The sequence below is a fragment of the Zingiber officinale genome, chromosome 2B, assembly GCF_018446385.1.
Source record: "Zingiber officinale cultivar Zhangliang chromosome 2B, Zo_v1.1, whole genome shotgun sequence".
Classification (NCBI taxonomy): Eukaryota; Viridiplantae; Streptophyta; class Magnoliopsida; order Zingiberales; family Zingiberaceae; genus Zingiber; species Zingiber officinale.
This window is the reverse complement of record NC_055989.1, coordinates 32,377,604-32,396,120: the sequence shown is the minus strand read 5'-3', so window position 1 is coordinate 32,396,120 and position 18,517 is coordinate 32,377,604. Positions and strand designations below refer to the sequence as shown.

The window sequence follows — 18,517 nt, the reverse complement described above, 5'->3', positions numbered from 1 at the left end:
AGCAGCTCGCACGACGCTTCCAGTATCCGACGGAGGCACTGCGCGACGCTTCCAGCACCGCCGAAGGCGTCCCTCGGTACTTCCAGCGCCGCCAGAGGTGTCACGGGATGCTTCTCACGGCTCTAGAAATATCGCGTGACACCTCCGCCGACACCGGAAGCGTTGCGCAATGCCTCTACCGCTGCCGGAAGTGTCTTGCGACCCTTCCGCGTGGAGGCGTCCATCGCGGGCAGATGACAAAAGTGAAATTTGTTCGCCTGTGCCGGTTTCACTTCCTCACCTAAACAATAAATTCCAGCGATTTCGGATGACACGACTCGACATTTCATACCCTGGTTTGAATAGCACAATAAAAACAAATATAAAACTAGACGTATAAGCACAATGAAAATATTAATGTAGCAAGTAGTAAAACAATAAATGAAAAGTTTGGAACTTGACTCTTAACTAGAAGATTTACGCGGACTCTTACTCTATAATCTATGGAGTCGTATGGTGAGCCAACCCTTGAAAAATCACTATCTTTCTCCTCAGAAATTCCAATGGAGAAACCTTTTCACGAGGACTTTTTACAAGAATAGGAAAATTAAATATAGTAGGAGACTTGCAAGACTATAGAGATTGGAGGTATAAAACTTAAATCAAAAATAAAATAAAACAAACATAATAATTAATAAATAAGCACACTTGTAAGCAGAGTAATTGATGTGAGAATTGTTGCGGTAAAGTTTTCATTCAAGCTTTGCCTCACATTTTTAACTCTCCAAATAATCATAGATAAGCTCTAACACCTGCATTCAATCGATTGTTTTAAGCCATCAATCTTACTAAGACTTGATATGTGCACAGTCTTACTCAAAATATTGTTGTCCATGCTAGTCGACGACATTGTCAATCGACTCATTAATATTCTTAGTTGTCTCTTAGCCATGACACTCAACATCTCTAAATAAGATTGTGTTCAACAATATAATATTTCAAATTTATAATTAACTTAGTCAACCATATAGTATTTCAAATTTATAATTAATTCAATTGGCTAACTTAGCTTTAGTGAACACCAGTTGATTCCATTACAAAAAAATATATATATTTTATTTGCTTTAGTGAACACAAGTTGATTCCATTACACAAAAAAAGAATAGAGCCTAAGGGCCAGTCGACTAACCAGTTATCAACTGCTCTCACATTCAATCAACTCATCTTGGAATAGAACCTTTATGTTCGCAAGAATTTCTACTCGACTCTAATCGACTGCCTAGTTGGCTAATCAAGCATCAATCAATTGAACTATCATTAAGTTAACTCAACTCGAAAATATTTTTGTTTGCTAGTTTTCTGCCTTCAGTCAACTTCCCAATTGACTAACCTTACCAACTGACTAAATGTGACCATAGGTTAACTAAGTCATTGAATTTGACCCCAAACACTTGTTTCTTAGTCAACCTTTAACCTAAACAAAAGAACAAGTCAATAAAATTCAAATCACTCGTAATCTCTCACAACTCCGTGCCAAGAGTTTACCTTCAGAACTTCTCATGTGTGAGGCATCAACCGACCTAAACCTCCCATGACTCCTCATCTGCTAAGAGGTCTCACCTACCAGTCTTCCTCCTCTGCCAACTCCTACTAGACTTCCATATCTACCAGCAAGTCTTCCATATATGCCAACACTTTTGAACTTCTCCTTTGCCAAATGTTTGGTCGAGATCGACCCATTTCATCTTCATTCGTCTATCAATGCCTCTTTGACATTCCTTTTCTGCGAAAATGTTGGATCGACTTTGTCAAACATAATTTTATGTCAAACACATTAAAACCGTATGGTTGGACTCAATCATTTAGAGCATGACACCAACACTACTTCCGTCCCTTTCCTCCTCGATGTAAGCTTAAGGATCAATTTACACTAGATGGCCACCGGAGGATGTTAGGAGATCAGCATAGGGGAGCATGCATACTACAACATGCATAGGGTAGATGGGCAATGCGATAGAGGAAGGTTTGGAGTGGGAGAGGACAGAGAACTGAAATTAAAGTTGGATATCCATATAAGCATCCCAGTATGTGTTTTGCATACGTGTCAACATCTCATATCCTCCCTACACAAATAATCTATCCTAAGCTTCCTGTAATTATAGTGTTGTGCCAACATATGACATGGCACAATTGACATGTGTCAAGATGAATTTAACTTTTTTTTATTATTTATTTAGATTGTTTCTCTAAAAGTCCAATTCTAATTCCTATAGTTGTATTTTTATAAATAAATAAGTTGTGGAAAAAGATTATAAGCCTAAAACTTATATAAATTAATTTCCTCATATATCTATGTAGAAATATTTTTTTAATTTAATTACTAATTGATATAATTTATTTTTTTATACGAAACTCCCATAAAAGCGGGGTCCAAGGAAGGATCTAGTATACACAACTTTACTCTGCTTTTACAAGAGGTTGTTTCCAAGACTCCTCCATGTCATAAAGCAGCAACTTTACCATTGCTAGAATTGATATAATTTTATTAAAAGTGAAAAATCAATTCAAGTGAAATTAGATTAAATAAGTAATCCTCATGTACTTTAATCCATGTTAAAACATATCGAGTGACACTATGGCATGTACAACCAAAATTTAATATAATATGCTATGTAATTTTTATCCTCATTAAAGGAATAAAACTAATCTAAATTTATCTCAGCATGCTCTAATGCATGTCACAATGTGCTAATTGTCAATGTAACCAAAAACTATACCATTTGAGCATCCCCCTGATATGTTATTTGCTTCTCTTCTTCATCTCCTTCAACTTTCAAATCTCCACCAACACCATGCATAAACACTCTAGCACAATTTTCAAACTGTACCAATTCAATTAAATACAAAACTGCAGCATGCCTCGAGATTTCAAAGCTTATCTTCATATGTTTTTAGGATATCAAATTTCAAAAGGGTAAGGAAAAGATTAGCATGCTACTAAGCACCAGTTCACCAAATTCCATGTACCAGTATGTACCCAAAACTAATTTAGGGTACTACACTGATATAGATGTTGCATTTATCAGATAGAAATAACCAAATCCAATCAATGTTGAGTGCTAGTAAAAGCACAAATGTTTAAGCTCTAAAAAATTATATGGTGCAACTTCTGAAGACCAAATATTGTGCAAGGTTCTTGGTTAATTTATACCGGACTCAACTTGGATGCTCTTTCCCAATTATCAATCTGCACAACTACATGCAAACTCTATCAAATTTAATGTTATTAACCAAAATACTTCTTCAGTCATTAACCATTCTGTCTGAATTAATAGCAAAAAGATTGTCAACTAGAAATTCTGTAATTGTCATCTGCTAAAAAAGAGGATGTCTCTTGCTGTTTTCGGTGTTTTCTCTGATCTATGGATTCATAACAATTGCTGATAATCAGTTTGCTAAAATAATGTCCATGTAGTTATTCAGGGGCCATCAACTATAGAAAAATACCCCATCAATCAATTTGTATTGTACTCTATCCACAATTGTGTAGTCAATGTCATACAAATTTGAAAGAGAAATTCATAAAAGAAAAACACAATTCAAAGAAACACATACCTCTAATTGGATATATGAGAATCAATGATGATGAACTGCAACAGCATCTACCAATATTTAACTCATCCAGTTGCAGTATTTTTTGATTTATTGTTGCGTGAAAGGCTACTGCCTCTACGGGTAAGAGGATTTTCTATGGAATATACTAGAAGGCTACCATCTTTAGTTCCAGCTAAGAAGCATTCTTCAGGTGTCACAGCTAGGGATGTTATTATTTTCCCTATTCCTTCATATTTTCTGACAACATCAAGTGAATGCATGGAACGCACAATTATCTGTCCTTGATCACCAGCACAAACAAGGAAGTCACCACAACTACTAAGTTCAATGCAGTTGAGGCGCCCATTGGATTCAGAAGATGCAACATGTTTTCCATTGATAGAATACATGTGCAAACTCAGATCACTCTCAGCATAGATGACCAATCTTCCATGAGGTGATACAACTAACTTGGACAAAGGACTACCAGAAGGGTGCTGAATGGACTGTGCATATCTTCCTTCCCTTAGTGTGTGAAAAATGCAAGTTCCATCTTTTGAACCACTGATGACAACATCAAGTTCAGCACTAATAAACAAGCATGTTATAATGTCATCATGGCCACATAGAATATGGAAAGGGCTTTCAATGATGACATGATCTTTTCGAGGAAAATCAGTTTGCATAGCTCGAGATCTTCTCTCAGCATGCCTTCCACGATAAGCATGCCATACCATGACAGTTGTGTCATAACTTCCAGTTGCAAGCATACTTCCATCAGATGAAACTGCAACATGTAAAAGAGGTATATTAAGACCACAATTCAACATTAAATAACTTGATGTATTAAATTGTGTCATACAATATACGGATTAAAAAATAGAAACCACTTAGAAATGACAACAATATGCAGCCTCCACCCTGAATAAACTTGAATATTTTGACTAAATTCTGTCAATTTAAAAATATCATATTAACAATTTTGAATCAATATCCTCAAATAACAGAATTATTATACGATCACACCGATGTGTGGGATCAACTTTCCTAAGCAATTCTATTATACTCATCAATAATAAAAGGGTAACCTAGTGCACGAAGCTCCTACTAGTGCGGGTTCCAGGAAGAGTCAAACCACATTAGATTTATTTTACGCAATCTTGTCTTGCATTTTGTAGGAGGTTGTTTCCACGATTCGAATCCGTAATCTCAAGGTCACATGACAACAACTTTATCATTATGCCAAGGCTCCCCTTCTATTGCACTCATCAATAACTAGAAAACATGGGAGGAAAGTTAAAATGGATGGATGTAAAAATTGTACTATTGCACGAGTCATAAACCTTTCCATAGTACAGGGGAGTTGATAAAAGATGGCACAATCCTAATTGCAAGTTGACATTCTAAGCTAATGCCCCTTTATCTGCTATCAAATTTGCAGCAGGAATGGAGTTAAATATAATCACATTAGTCAAAAAATTCTCCTACTAATCCAAGATGTCGTTTTGTGATATCTAGACAAAGCTTTGCAAATGAGATACAAAAAAGTGCAACTTCAAGATCTACTAAACAAAAACAGCAAGCACAATAATGTTTCATTTGACCAGGAAAAATAGTAATGGAATCCTTTAAACTAAGCACCCTTCTTTTACTTTTAGCTACTTGGTAGTCAAAAGAAATTGACTGTAACACTAGCTATGGCACTCAAAAGAAAAGGATTATAACATGGGATTAAAGCACCTGCTATACAGCTGACCACATCTTTGTGTTGTCTGATGCTCTGCACTATCCTTCCTTCATTTAGGGAGATCACCTGAAAGCTATTTTCCCAATTACCACATGAAATAAGGTAATTTTCATTAAGAACTTGCATGGTGACCATGCATTGCTTGCCAAACTCAATGTTTTCAGCCAATGGAGTACAGAGCTTGCGAGGTGAAAACACATCAGGACCTATACCAAAAAACGGTTCCTGTAGAAACAAGAATGCAAGTATAACTAATCAGCCAAGATGACACTCAATGAGCTAATAATCGAATGGTCCTTACAGATATCATTTATTATATTATTTTGTAAATTCAACTAGTTATAATAAATGTATAACAATAACCTGGGATCCAGAGAATGTGAAGTTCCCACCAGCCTGCAATTGTGTTGTTAACCACAGTTTTACTGACAGAGTGAGCCCTTGACTCACCAGTACAACATTAGAGTCTAATAAGCCAATAAAAACTATGGCCGAAGAGGGACTGGTTGCACTAGAGACAATGGAAGTCAATGTGATTGATGCAGGAGCAAAATACAAGGGATGGGCAATAGGGATTGGTGGCCCTCTTCGTGGGTGTCTCTTTCTGAAAATCTGGATTGGTGTTTGGCCAAAATTTGCAATCTGATCTTCTATTGCAGATTTTTGCAGCATATCATCCATGTTCTCCAAATCGACAGCACCTTCATAAGTTAAATAGTAAAATATGTTGGCTGCCTGTACTCCAGCATAGTTTCACAAAGTTATCTTCAGTAACATAAACATGAATATTACCAAATTAGACTTCAAAGCATACCTCGACGGCAGGCTTTCCACGTTGTTTATAACCAAACACTAGATCGATCCAGTGATGAAGATTGGAACTCACGTATTCACTCTCCAAAGCTTCCCTATTTCTATATATGAACTCCTCTGATGAACCCTGTACAAAGAGTCACTGGTTGAAATAACTAAAAGAAAAAATACCCATGAAACTAAATACATATATACCAACAGTACCAGTGAAACATGTAATAAGAAACTCTATTTACAAGGCCAATAACAGTAAGAAAAAAAATGAAAACATATTTGACATTCTAAATTCCATCTCATTTGACCTCAATAGCTAAAGTTGACCAAGGGTAGAGATCAATGATTTTCTGAAAGTTGATGCCGAAATTTTATTAGATCTAAACATAGACAGAAAGAAGAATTTCAACTTTTATTTTGGCAAATCAAGAATGCATTTTAGAAGTAGCTGCATAACTTAGGGAGTTAGTTAACCATTTCAAAAGATTTGGAGATTTAAAGGGAACACCTGTAAATAAAGAGAAGATACACCTTATTTGGAGGTACAGAATAAATCCTTATAGATAAAAAATGTAATAAAATAAATCAACAATTAATGTGAACAACAAATGCCAAGCATGTTATTTTATCCTTTTATGAATTACAAGGATCAAACTTCCTTTTTAATTTTTAGAAAAAAAAACAAACCACAGTGAAGGAATAAGTCAAAAAGGAGAACAAATTATGATAGAAATTAGCACAAATCTAAAGAATGACTTCAAGCTTCCATCCATAGACTACATATATTTCATAGAAAAATCACATTAAGAAAACATGGTTAATCATATCCCATACTATAAGAACTAATACCTTGGCCCATGGAGGGAGGACAACATCACCTAGAGGTTCACCATCTTGCTTAACACCTAAATGATAACGATTTGAATTGACAAGAAATTCAGGCATGTAAAAGAACTCAGGGATCAGCTCCTTGACATCACTTGTATTAGATAGGCAATTCCGGTATGTTCCATCTATGCATTGAAAAAGACGGTCTGCGTGATCGAATTTTCCTCCCTGTCGAAGAAACATTAACAACAGCTACATAAAAATAGGATAAAAAATTAAATGAAATAGAATGCAGCTTAGCAGGAAAATTTTGCTTCAGTAAGGAGAAATAGAAGAACAAAAAACAGTATATGGTACCTGCAAATTTCGATGCAGAGCTGTAAAAGGTTCAAGCCTAAGTAAATAATAGAGCACAATGCCCATGCTAGAATAATGAGATCCATAGTAAAAACTGCAAAGAAAGAAAATGTGTCAGATGTTACTAAATATGAATGCCTATCCAGACCAGAAAGTACCAAAACTCTGATAGCATAGCCACGACCTAGGAATATCAGGATCACTGAAACTGTGATATCTCTCCTCAAAACCCTGCATCAAGTTAATGCGATTACATGGTCATGAACAGCCAGCTAGTAGTTACTAATATTTAACAATGCGAATGACCTCAAAGCGTTTGGAGTCCAAGGCACCAACTGGTTTTGAAAGGTCTCTAAAAGTAGATGATTTGTTGAAATCTAGCTTTTCTGATGAATAATCAGCCAATACCCAAGGAAAGATAGGATATTGAGTCAAGTCATTATAAGAACGACCAGAAAGAGTATTGAGAGTCATTAAATATTCAAAGTTGCTAATCTCTCTTCTCCTCCATCTCTCCCTGGCATTTTCAGCCATCTCAAGTGCAATACGTCTGTCAATAAAAGTAATGTGTCCAGTTTTATCTTTGGAGCTCCCTTTGGGATACAATTCATTCCTCAGAGAGATTATTGTTGTTCCAAAATGTTTGGCATCCTTTTGAGACATAAAATTCAGAAAAACAGGTGCCTTGGAATCATTGAAGAATATTTCTAGTGCTGTATACTGTAGTAAGTAGCGAGTCCAATGAACTGCTTTTATCTGCAAAAGCAAGGATCTATAATGTTATGTTGAATAAAATGCCTAAACATCAAAAGTTAAATCCTCATAGAAGAAATTATTATGAAGTACAGACCGTAGAAAGATTCCATCTCCTATGGAGTTTGATCTTGTTGCATTTATGCTGTGCAGAAACATCAAGATCTTCACTGTCAATTGATCCTTTTCCACGGGTGCTATCAAATGTCAGCCCTTTATGTGATTTCTGCTTCGGTATACTTCCCAATGGTTCAGATTTTCTAGAATCTAAGTTCCCTGTATCATTGAAATTTCTGAAAACTGAAGATCCTCCTGTGCCTTCAACTAAGAACTCACCAGAAAAATGCAGCACATTCTGCATGATAGCCAAATGCCCAGCCAATTTTCGTTTTGGTGTAATAAACACAGCAAGTGTAGACAAGTGAACCTACAAAACAAGACCCATGAACACATAAAATGGATGTCTAAAGTGTAAGATCTAGCATCTCCAAAAATATACATACCTCAAAAAAATCACTATCTGTGGAACCAGAGGATGGTTCCTTTTCAGGAACACTATCCACATCACCACTGTGGTCTTTGACAAATTCTGAACCATGATTTTCCAAAAAAATATGCGGGTCAGGCTCATTCATCATAGCCAAGTCATCATCCAAGGAATCCAGAGACTTCTCATCAGTAATTCCTCGTACACCCTTCAAAATAAATTGTTTCATTTGTTCAGGAAAATTGGTCCTCATACCAGCAGAGGACTCACTTGTAGGTTGAGTGATTCTATTTGACATTTTAGTTGTTGGAGGGTGACAAAGACGCTCATCAAACTTGTAATTTCGTTTAAGTTTGGGCCTGCGCCTCCAACTATCCTCTGTCTTATCGAGTTTCCAATGAGTGGCAACAGAATTTGGAAAAGGAAGTGAAGACCATGGTCCTCGCTCATCAATTAAGGCACGATAAATATGAAGCCATTTATCCTGAGAAAAGAAAAAACAAAATAGCTTTGTTAACTAATGATATATAGTATTGTTTTACTGGAGTAGTGCAAAATACATACAGCAACAACTTGCTGCTCCTCCTCAAGCGCAAGCTGTAAAGCAGTTTTCCTGTTGTCATCTGAAGATAAAACTGCATTCATATTACACTGAATATCATCTTCAAAGGCTTTCTGATGGTTTTTCTCTGTTAGCAAGTGCTCGTCTAGCTTAGCATGAAGCTCCTGTAATTGTTTTATGCGGTCACCATTGATGGATACTACAGATTTTGCCTCATCAACTGCCTGACCAAAGTAAAACACTTTGATTTTATTATATAGAAGCCAAATTGATTAACTGTAATCTTCCACTATTGTCAGATATCATTGATAAGTTAATTTATTGTGTATGATAAAACATGGCGAAATTGATGATAATTGTATCTATAAACTTTGCAACAAAAGTCTCTAGGTTGGGCTTAAATCAGTTTTTCAGCTAAATGCTGACATGGTAGTATGACATGGGCAACACAACTAACCAGTATACTGTGTTGAAGTACTAAGCCACTCTTGAGGAAAAAAATTGGGAATTTTTTTTATTTTTTCCTTTCTATTCGAAGAACTTATTGGGAAACTATTAGGATTACTTCCTAAGTAGTGTCATTTACATTTATATATGTTAAGGTAGGCTTGACCACTAGCCGAGTCTGGAACTAGAATCAACAGGCTGGTTACACATTGTTTAATGGGCTGAAACTATAATCAAGAGATGGGCTGGTTATGGGTCAAGCCCAAGTGAATCGGTGAACCGGCGAACCGCCGATCTGAACTACCAATTCAATTGACGGTTAAGCGCCGGTTCTTAGCTGAGTGGCTAGTATTTACTTCAAAAAATCTTGGTTTTTTAAACTGTTTTAGATATTTTCAATGAGAGCCTTTCATTTAATAATAACAACAAAAACAAAGCTTTATTCCACTATTATATCATCATTTATATTTAAATAAAATTAATCCTCTACTGATTAGATTTTTTTTTCGTTTTCAATATCAAATTAAATAACTTTGTAAGTCATTCAATACCTTGTTTGCCTAGACACTTCCATACACCTATCGAAATATCATTTTGTCAAACTACTTTTCCATTTTGTATCCCATTTAACATTTATTCTACTTTTGAATTTTGAATTCTACAATAAAAATTTAAATTTCTATACTCCTTTAATCTACTTAAATTACCTAAAAGTTAAATTTATCATCTAAACTTTCATTAAAAAGTTAATGAAAATATATCTTTCATCATTATTTTATTTCCTCGTCATTCTATTGGACCCTATTACATTCATCTTATTTGGGTAAAATATCTTATTTTTAAGTCTTGCTTTAACTATTCTATAAACATCCCTTTCCCTTTCTTTTGTATCCCGTTGTCGATATAAGTGTTCAAAAATTTCATTCTTGGTTTCATTCATTACTTTCTTAGACTTTTTTTTTGTTATATACTTTTTTTAAGTTCTACTCATTTTTATGGATTGTTTTTCATTCACTTTCTCAGTCCATTATCAAGATTCTTTACTTGGTGGTGCACGCCCCTTTGACTCACCAAGTACACTCTCTTAGCAACCATTTTCAATTTTAATGTCATCTTATCTCATGTCATATTCGAGTCGTCATGTATTTTTATTAATACTTATACTCCTACCCTCTCAGGTATGTTTTGTTTTCCATCCTTTAACTTTCACTACTTAATTCTAGAAGTCGTGCACATTTTCCTTGTATTGAGATACTATGTTTGAGGCGCATATCCAACATGACTAATCTAAGTTTAGTTAAATTTTCTCCATAGATAGTAACGTTATAATTTTTATAAATCTTTCTATCCTTTTTTCTAACTTCCCTGTTTTTGAAAAACATATTAGCTAGTATAAGCTCATATGTTCCTGTAAAATCCAATATAGTTTATAGTCCTCATTTTTCTTCACGACATGTCAATTTAGATCTCCTAATAAAATCATTTTGTTTAGTCAAATATTTTGCAATGTCTTATCTAGGTCGTCCCAAAACCTAAATTTGATATTTTCATCTAATCCTACCTGAGGTACATATATTAAAAACATAAATAGTTTCTTTCACCACTATTATCTTGAGAGCTACAATCATATTCCCCTTTCTAACTACTCCCACAACTTTATCCTTTAACAAATTATCTACAACAATATATAATCCATTTCTTGTTTTACTCATTTCTATATATCATAACTTAAAACTTGAGTTCTCTATCTTTGCCGTCTCTCCTACCCATTTTCTCTTTTGTATACACATCGTATTAATTCTTTTTCTAATCATCGTATCTATTATCTCCATTATTTTACCCATAGGCATTTCTATGTTCCATGTTACAAATATTAGACCATTAATTTCCTATAATATTTATTCTTATCTAACCTATAGTGTGAGAACTCTTGCATATTTAACATTACACTAAGTTCTCATGGAAATGTAGCGATCCTTAGCGAGACATTACAATCAGACCCTGTAATGCGTTCCTTCCGGAGAACAACCTAGTATTAACACAGTAGTTTGAAGGATTCATTTATTGAACATTTGCCTAAATCCAACGTCGACTGGCAACCTAACGCAACCCTCACCCTTTTTCATCCGGGCTTAGAACTAGCAATAGCAGGATTGCCTTTTATTTAATAATATTTATAATATTTTAATGATATTAATGGTGCGGTTCAATATAAACTAATTCATTTGTTTTATATTTTTCAATGCGAAACTATTATACCTTTTGAAGCAATTTTTCAATATATTTGTTTTGAATTTTCTAATGTGAGACTATTCTACCTTTAACTCATTAAATTTATTAATTTCATTTGACTCTCTTAATAGATTACTCATTGGTCTTATTTTATCTTTTTATCAATTCAACATTGAATTTACAGAGATTATTTAACTTGTAATAAAAAATTTGCCAAGAAATATAATCTGTTTGACAATAAAATTATATATATATATATATATATATATATATAGAGAGAGAGAGAGAGAGAGAGAGAGAGTGAAGATTATTATTGAATAACAAAATTAATCAAAAGATATAACTTATGTGATATATATAATGTTAATGTTAGATAAAAAAACATTGGTATCAAAAAAAAGATGAGGGTTTAGTAATATTCTTCTTGATCTACTTTAGCTACTTGATGATTGGACAAATGTTACAAAAAGAATAAAAAAATGCAACTTTAAGAAGACAAAGTAGAAGATTTTGATACCAAAGGAACTAACGAACTACGTGACTTTAATTCTCATATACCCTAAGTGGATAGATAGGCAATTCAAATAAGTTTATGCCTTTTTTTAATTTTTCTACATTTACAAATTTTCAAATATTTTTTAAAAAATAAAATATAAATAATAATCTTGAACGACGGTAAACCGTCAATCAAATCATAATTAGTGTTTTGAACTGTGAACCATTACCACTTTTGAAGGTTAAGATTAAAGGTCTAAATTTTTTAAACTATCGAACCAATGAACTAAAGGTTTTGAACTATCGAACCACCGGTTCCAAATTGTGGTCGGATCGATATTAAGGTTATTGCTATTTTTTACATATACTTCTTACTCCCTTCGAATTGGTACATATGCAATTCATCTTTATTAGAATATTGTAAAACCATTAACTTATTACAAATACACTTAATTAGTAGCTACAAATCTGCTAGCTAATCATTGGAACTATGAGGTGAGTATCACCTTGCAGCACCCATTTTCTCAGACGAAATGACTTCTAGGATGAAATAGCAATAAAACTATGTTTTGTACTCTCATGAAAGACTAGATGGCAAAAACTATAAATAACAATTTGATTATCACAATATAAGTTCATTGGCTCACTCAAAACTAGATCAGTCATTGACCATTTGAACAAGATAAGCTCGTATCCAATAAAAGGCATAGCTCTATGTTATACCACAGCAATCAACTTGACCAAACCAATTTCCTTATTATTCTTCCAAAACATTAGGTTGTCTCTACAAAGGAAACAATATCTTAACATGAAACCACTATATATGGGAAAGCTTGTCCAAACTACATATGCATTCCCTAAAGTTTGTATATGGTTATAGTCACAGTATACAAGATCCTCCCTTAATGTAGCATAGTCATAAAACAAAGCTACAATAAATTAATTGATCACACTTAAGATACTAGGCTTAATGAATGTAAGCTTGTTTAACTTTCCAACTTGTCTCCTATATTTACCTAGATCAGATCATGGATTAAAATAATTCTTCGTGCTAATTGACATGGCAAAACATTTAGTTGCACCTGTCAACCAGCATAAGGAACAATTTGAGATGGTAAAACAAATCAAAATCTTTCCATAATGAAGAAGAGAAGCCAAACACTTCTCTCAAGGCATTTGAGCCTTCTACGATGTTGTGTGAAGCCTCTCGACCATTTCACAAAGACAACGATACCATCTTGTTATCCAGCATTCACAACATACAATGAGAGTAGGGTTTACTATTTGCCCTTCTGCAAAGACTATTAGAATGCAATGACATACAACAACACAAAGCGAAGAGGTTAGGGTTTGCGGTGTGTCCCTTCCATGAAGACTATGAGCACAAAATTTGACGCGAAGCTACTCCTAAGGTGGCAACAAGGTATTCTCTTCTTCCTTTTTGTTCATCAATCTTCTCCCACTTCTTCTCTTCATTGATTCTACTCCTCCATGGTGTCTCTATGACAACATATCTGTACATCCACAATGACACCAACGCTCTCTCATTTTGCCCAAAGATTGAAACCACAATGACAAACAAGATTTCAATTGAATTTCCCCTTATGCTAACATTACTTTAATAATAAGACCTATGAGTGTATTGAATCGCTTGGCTCCCAAACATACTAATCTCCTCTATCATGTAAAGGATATACTGTCTTTGAGAAATATATCTCTCCCTATTGACTGAGAAACCTCTATGCCAAGAAATGACTTCAATTGTCAAGATCCTCGGTTCACAAATAGCTAGTGAATACATTGCTTACAATCCTGTTATTCTATAGAATCATCACTAGTAATAATAATTTTTTTTTTTTACATAAACAAGAAGAAGAAGGATATGTTATGTAGGATCAGCTAAAGCGGATGGTCAAATTAAACTTGACCACGGTTCGAAACCGACGGTTCGACGGTTCCTGACAAGTCGACCCTTAACCTTAACCACCCAAGACGATTACAGTTCACGGTTCGGAACCGCCAGTTTACGGTTCGGCTCACGGTTCACCACGGTTCAAGATTATTATATTAAAAAAATAAAATTTAAAACTTATTTAAAAAGGGCTTGCACTCATTTAAGTTGCCTATGTATCTCCTTTCGATTTAGGGGAATCAAAGTCCATATAGTTCTTTTACATTTTTACCCTTTTATATTTAAAAGTGGCATTGTCACTCACTTTCATTTCTCGTTCCTGTTGTATTTGTTCATTCGGTATTAAAATCATCAATTTCGTCATCAGAAAGTTGTATTCCTTGGATTCTTTTCTCGACTCTGGTCCAATTGTCGAGTAATGCTTGGGCTTCCAAAGAGTCGGGAGACAAAGTTAATCGTCGTACATCTAATATGTTATCGTCGGCACTGAACGTCTACTCCACAACAACAGTTGACACTGAACAAGCTAAAATTTTTTTGACGATCACAGAGAGGACGAGAAAGCTTTGAACCTTATGTGACCACCACTTTAAGATATCGAAATTTTCACTATCTGCTTCATTAAAATTAAAAGAAGTCATAAAATAATTATTAAATTCCAGTGTAGAACTTGAGGATCCTCGTGAACGTTTCGTCCGTTCTTTTAATAAAAGTTTTGCTTTTGTAAGTTTTAATTAATACTAGTAGTTTGTTGTATTTCAGAAATATTAGTTTGTGTTCGATATTTTGCATAATATTGATTATAAATATCATATAAATAAATTTTAACATTATATATAATATTAACTGGATTAGGAGAAGAAGAATCTTTAATTGGAATTAAAGCGTCATAATACAAAGTTAACATTTCTTGTAAAACTTCTAATTTAAATCTAGGATCTAAAGTAAAGAAAATTTTTCTAAAACTAATTGAGTAGTGGGATAATAAACACCGAAAAGTTATTCGGTTGCATCATTAAATACTTATAAAATTTCACAAACACTACTACAAATATTTCATTATTGTGAAAATAAATATATATTAGTATTAGTATTTTGTGCAAAAAATGAACATAATAATTCTTCATATTGAAATTAATCTTGTAATAATTAGTATGTTGAATTCCAATGTATTGGTACATCACATGAAAATTTTTTGTCTCATTTTATTAGTTTTACAAATCATACTCCATTGTATCATTATAGATGGATGCGACCATAAATAAGAAATTGCAATTCTAATTGGCTTAATATAATTTTCTAAATTTTTTAATCTATCTTGAACACATAAATTTAAAACATGTCATACACAACGAATATGAAAAAATAAACCACCAATAATAGGTTGACAAACAAATTTTAGATCTTCTATACAAGCTGAATTGGAACTAGCATTATCTAATGATATTGAAAATATTTTATGAGTTAATCCATATTCTTCTAAAATGAAACATAATAATTGTGCGATGTTATGAGCGTTATGTGATTCTTCAAAAACTCTATAAGCTAACAATCCTTTTTTTTAGAGGTTCCAAGAGTTATCGATCTAATGGCAAGTCACACCCATATACAAATGTGTTTGCTAATAACCACTCTAATTTACTAAATTCATCAATTAAATTCTTTTTTTTCTTGTTTTACTAACTTTTTAATTGTACGAGTAAGTGTAGTTTTAGGAACACGTTTAGCACATAGATTAAGAGATTCTTTATAAAAATCTTTAAATGTGCATTTAAATCCAAAACTAAAAGAAAGATGTTCTACGAAAATAAATTTAGCTAATGTTTCTATTAATTTATTATCCAAATATAAAAATAAACCGAAATCAGTACTACCGCTATTTGAAGAAAATCTAGATAATTGTGTTTGAAAACGGTCGAGTCCATATTCCGTCGGGTGCTTCGTTTCTACATGTCGTTTTAATGACTCATAGCCGCAGCCGACTTCGAATTTGTAAGAAACATTGCAGTGCGTAATTCTCCCGACAGAAGAGTGACCTTCTCAAAATGTTTAGTAACAATAGAAGACTTTAGAGTAATTTCCTAAACTTTAGAAATAATTGCATCGATACTTCCTTGTGTTTCGGGTATCGGATTCAAAAGGTGCTCGATCTCATCATCGGATTAAATTTTGGAGCAAATTCACTATTTTCTTTCCCTCCCGAGCTCGAGATGATGCACCTTGAAAGGGCGTAGAAATAAAAACAAAACATATAGAGAATACGAAATTAAGATTAAGAGTAGAGAAGATGTATGTGAAATGATGAAATAAACTCTCTATTTATAGAGTTTGGATAGTAACAGACACTAAATCATAGTCATTGATCAAAAAACGGTTAAATGATCTTAACCGTTGAAAAAAATACCTAAAAGAAATCCCCACCCCTCCCTCAACAGCTATGATCCGCTCGTTAATCGGCAGTTCCAACGGCTAAGAATCACCAATTTACAACAGAAAAAAAAAATAGTGAACCGGGAGGCTGAACTGGCGGTAAGCCAAGTTTTGACTTATGGAACCATAATCGGCTCGGCATCCTGTCGAGCCGATTCTGGTTTGGCCCGGCGAATCGGGTCAACAGGAAACCAGCCCGTTGACCCGGTTACAAGCCCGGGCCGGATCCGGGTCAGATGAGCTCTTGCTACAATCTTAGGAAGCATAAAAAATTCAAGCATACCACAACTCTTACAAGACATATAATGTGGTTCAGAACCCTCATTCCTACTACATGGTGCATGACTTATCAGTAATCACTCCTAGAAAGCCTATTATCTCTCCTTCACAGATAACCTTCAAAGGCAGATAAACCTCTTATAACATGCACATACAAGAGAAGAGAGACTTAAAGAATTACAAGATGACACTCAATATAATCTCCTGATCTATATTTTGTGAGACTTCAAACAACCACCTTGCTCACTTTTATATAGTATTTATCCCTTCCAATATGTTGGTGCAATCGTACCCCGAGTAATTTGGTATGACCCTGGATTTGATATTAAGGCAAAGGGTTTTAGTTAGGTCTTGCCTTGTGATTTTATATGTATATGTAGGGACTTATAAAAACACACAGAACTTAGAGAGATCGTAGCTCGGCGAGGTCAAGTGTCATATGAAGATGATTTGGCATGGCCAAAGTGGCACGCTCAATGTCAGAGGTCTATAAAGATTAGAGAAGTATTCCATGGGGTATCCGAGGGAACGCAGAATACAACCAATGAGGTTGTTCAGCACTTTAGTGAAGACGTGAAAGATGGCATGTGAAGTATTAAGTGACTAGATATCTTCGTCAATCGACTCAAACCTGAATGGATCACCCTGAGTTGACTCTGCAATGGATGCACAGTACATAGGTGAAGACGTGAAAGATGGCATGTGAAGTATTAAGTGACTAGATATCTTCGTCAATCGACTCAAACCTGAATGGATCACCCTGAGTTGACTCTGCAATGGATGCACAGTACATAGGTGAAGACGTGAAAGATGGCATGTGAAGTATTAAGTGACTAGATATCTTCGTCAATCGACTCAACCCTGAATGGATCAACCTGAGTTGACTCTGCAATGGATGTCAGTAAATAGGTGAAGACGTGAAAGATGGCATGTGAAGTATTAAGTGACTGGATATCTTCGTCAATCGACTCAACCCTGAATGGATCACCCTGAGTTGACTCTGCAATGGATGCACAGTACATAGGTGAAGACGTGAAAGATGGCATGTGAAGTATTAAGTGACTAGATATCTTCATCAATCGACTCAACCCTGAATGGATCACTCTGAGTTAACTCTGTAGTCAACTCAGTTCATTAATCAATTGGAGCTAAGTTCACGACCAAAACTCCAACTATGATTATCCTAAAGATTGAGTCTCAACATAGGTAAGATCAACCATTCCTTTCCACTTTTCTATTATAGCACTAGTCGATTGGATATCTTCATATTGGCAAATTTGTCTGTGGTACAATTAACTTAGCCTCAAACCCAAGCATTTTGCTCGCTAGATGATCACACTCAGTCGATTCCTTAATTAATTTCACTAGTCAATTGAACTCATCTACAATCAATAGAAGTCACAATCATCCTAATGATCAAGTCTTGTGTAATTCTTCGTAAATCTCGGTTTGCAACTTTGTTCAATCTTTTCTATTGATTCTTTTCGCTTCCTCATCCTTGCATTTCATATCCTCATTGTATAGCAAGACCTCTTTGGAAGTTGATCTTGAACCAATATTCCACATTTTCTTTCCAAGAACTAAAATTATGGAATTTCAAAATCCATC

The 18,517-nt window shown here is 34.4% G+C and overlaps 1 protein-coding gene across 1 annotated transcript in view; it reads right to left on the bottom strand.

The window, feature by feature from the left end:
* The window catches only part of LOC122048229 (BEACH domain-containing protein B-like), a 29,861-nt gene extending 11,906 nt beyond the window's left edge, over positions 1–17,955 (bottom strand). Inside the window, exons 1-14 of the mRNA XM_042609823.1 lie at positions 17,785–17,955; positions 17,541–17,680; positions 13,012–13,072; positions 9,117–9,338; positions 8,569–9,036; positions 8,163–8,492; positions 7,619–8,068; positions 7,497–7,543; positions 7,313–7,406; positions 6,977–7,183; positions 6,135–6,260; positions 5,684–6,055; positions 5,314–5,545; positions 3,595–4,360 (exon numbers count right to left, since the gene is read on the bottom strand). Of these exons, the coding sequence (XP_042465757.1) occupies positions 3,657–4,360; positions 5,314–5,545; positions 5,684–6,055; positions 6,135–6,260; positions 6,977–7,183; positions 7,313–7,406; positions 7,497–7,543; positions 7,619–8,068; positions 8,163–8,492; positions 8,569–9,036; positions 9,117–9,338; positions 13,012–13,072; positions 17,541–17,680; positions 17,785–17,955 (3,624 nt within the window). The 3' untranslated portion in view covers positions 3,595–3,656. The remainder of the gene's footprint in view (positions 1–3,594; positions 4,361–5,313; positions 5,546–5,683; positions 6,056–6,134; positions 6,261–6,976; positions 7,184–7,312; positions 7,407–7,496; positions 7,544–7,618; positions 8,069–8,162; positions 8,493–8,568; positions 9,037–9,116; positions 9,339–13,011; positions 13,073–17,540; positions 17,681–17,784) is intronic.
* Between the last annotated feature and the right edge of the window lie 562 nt (positions 17,956–18,517).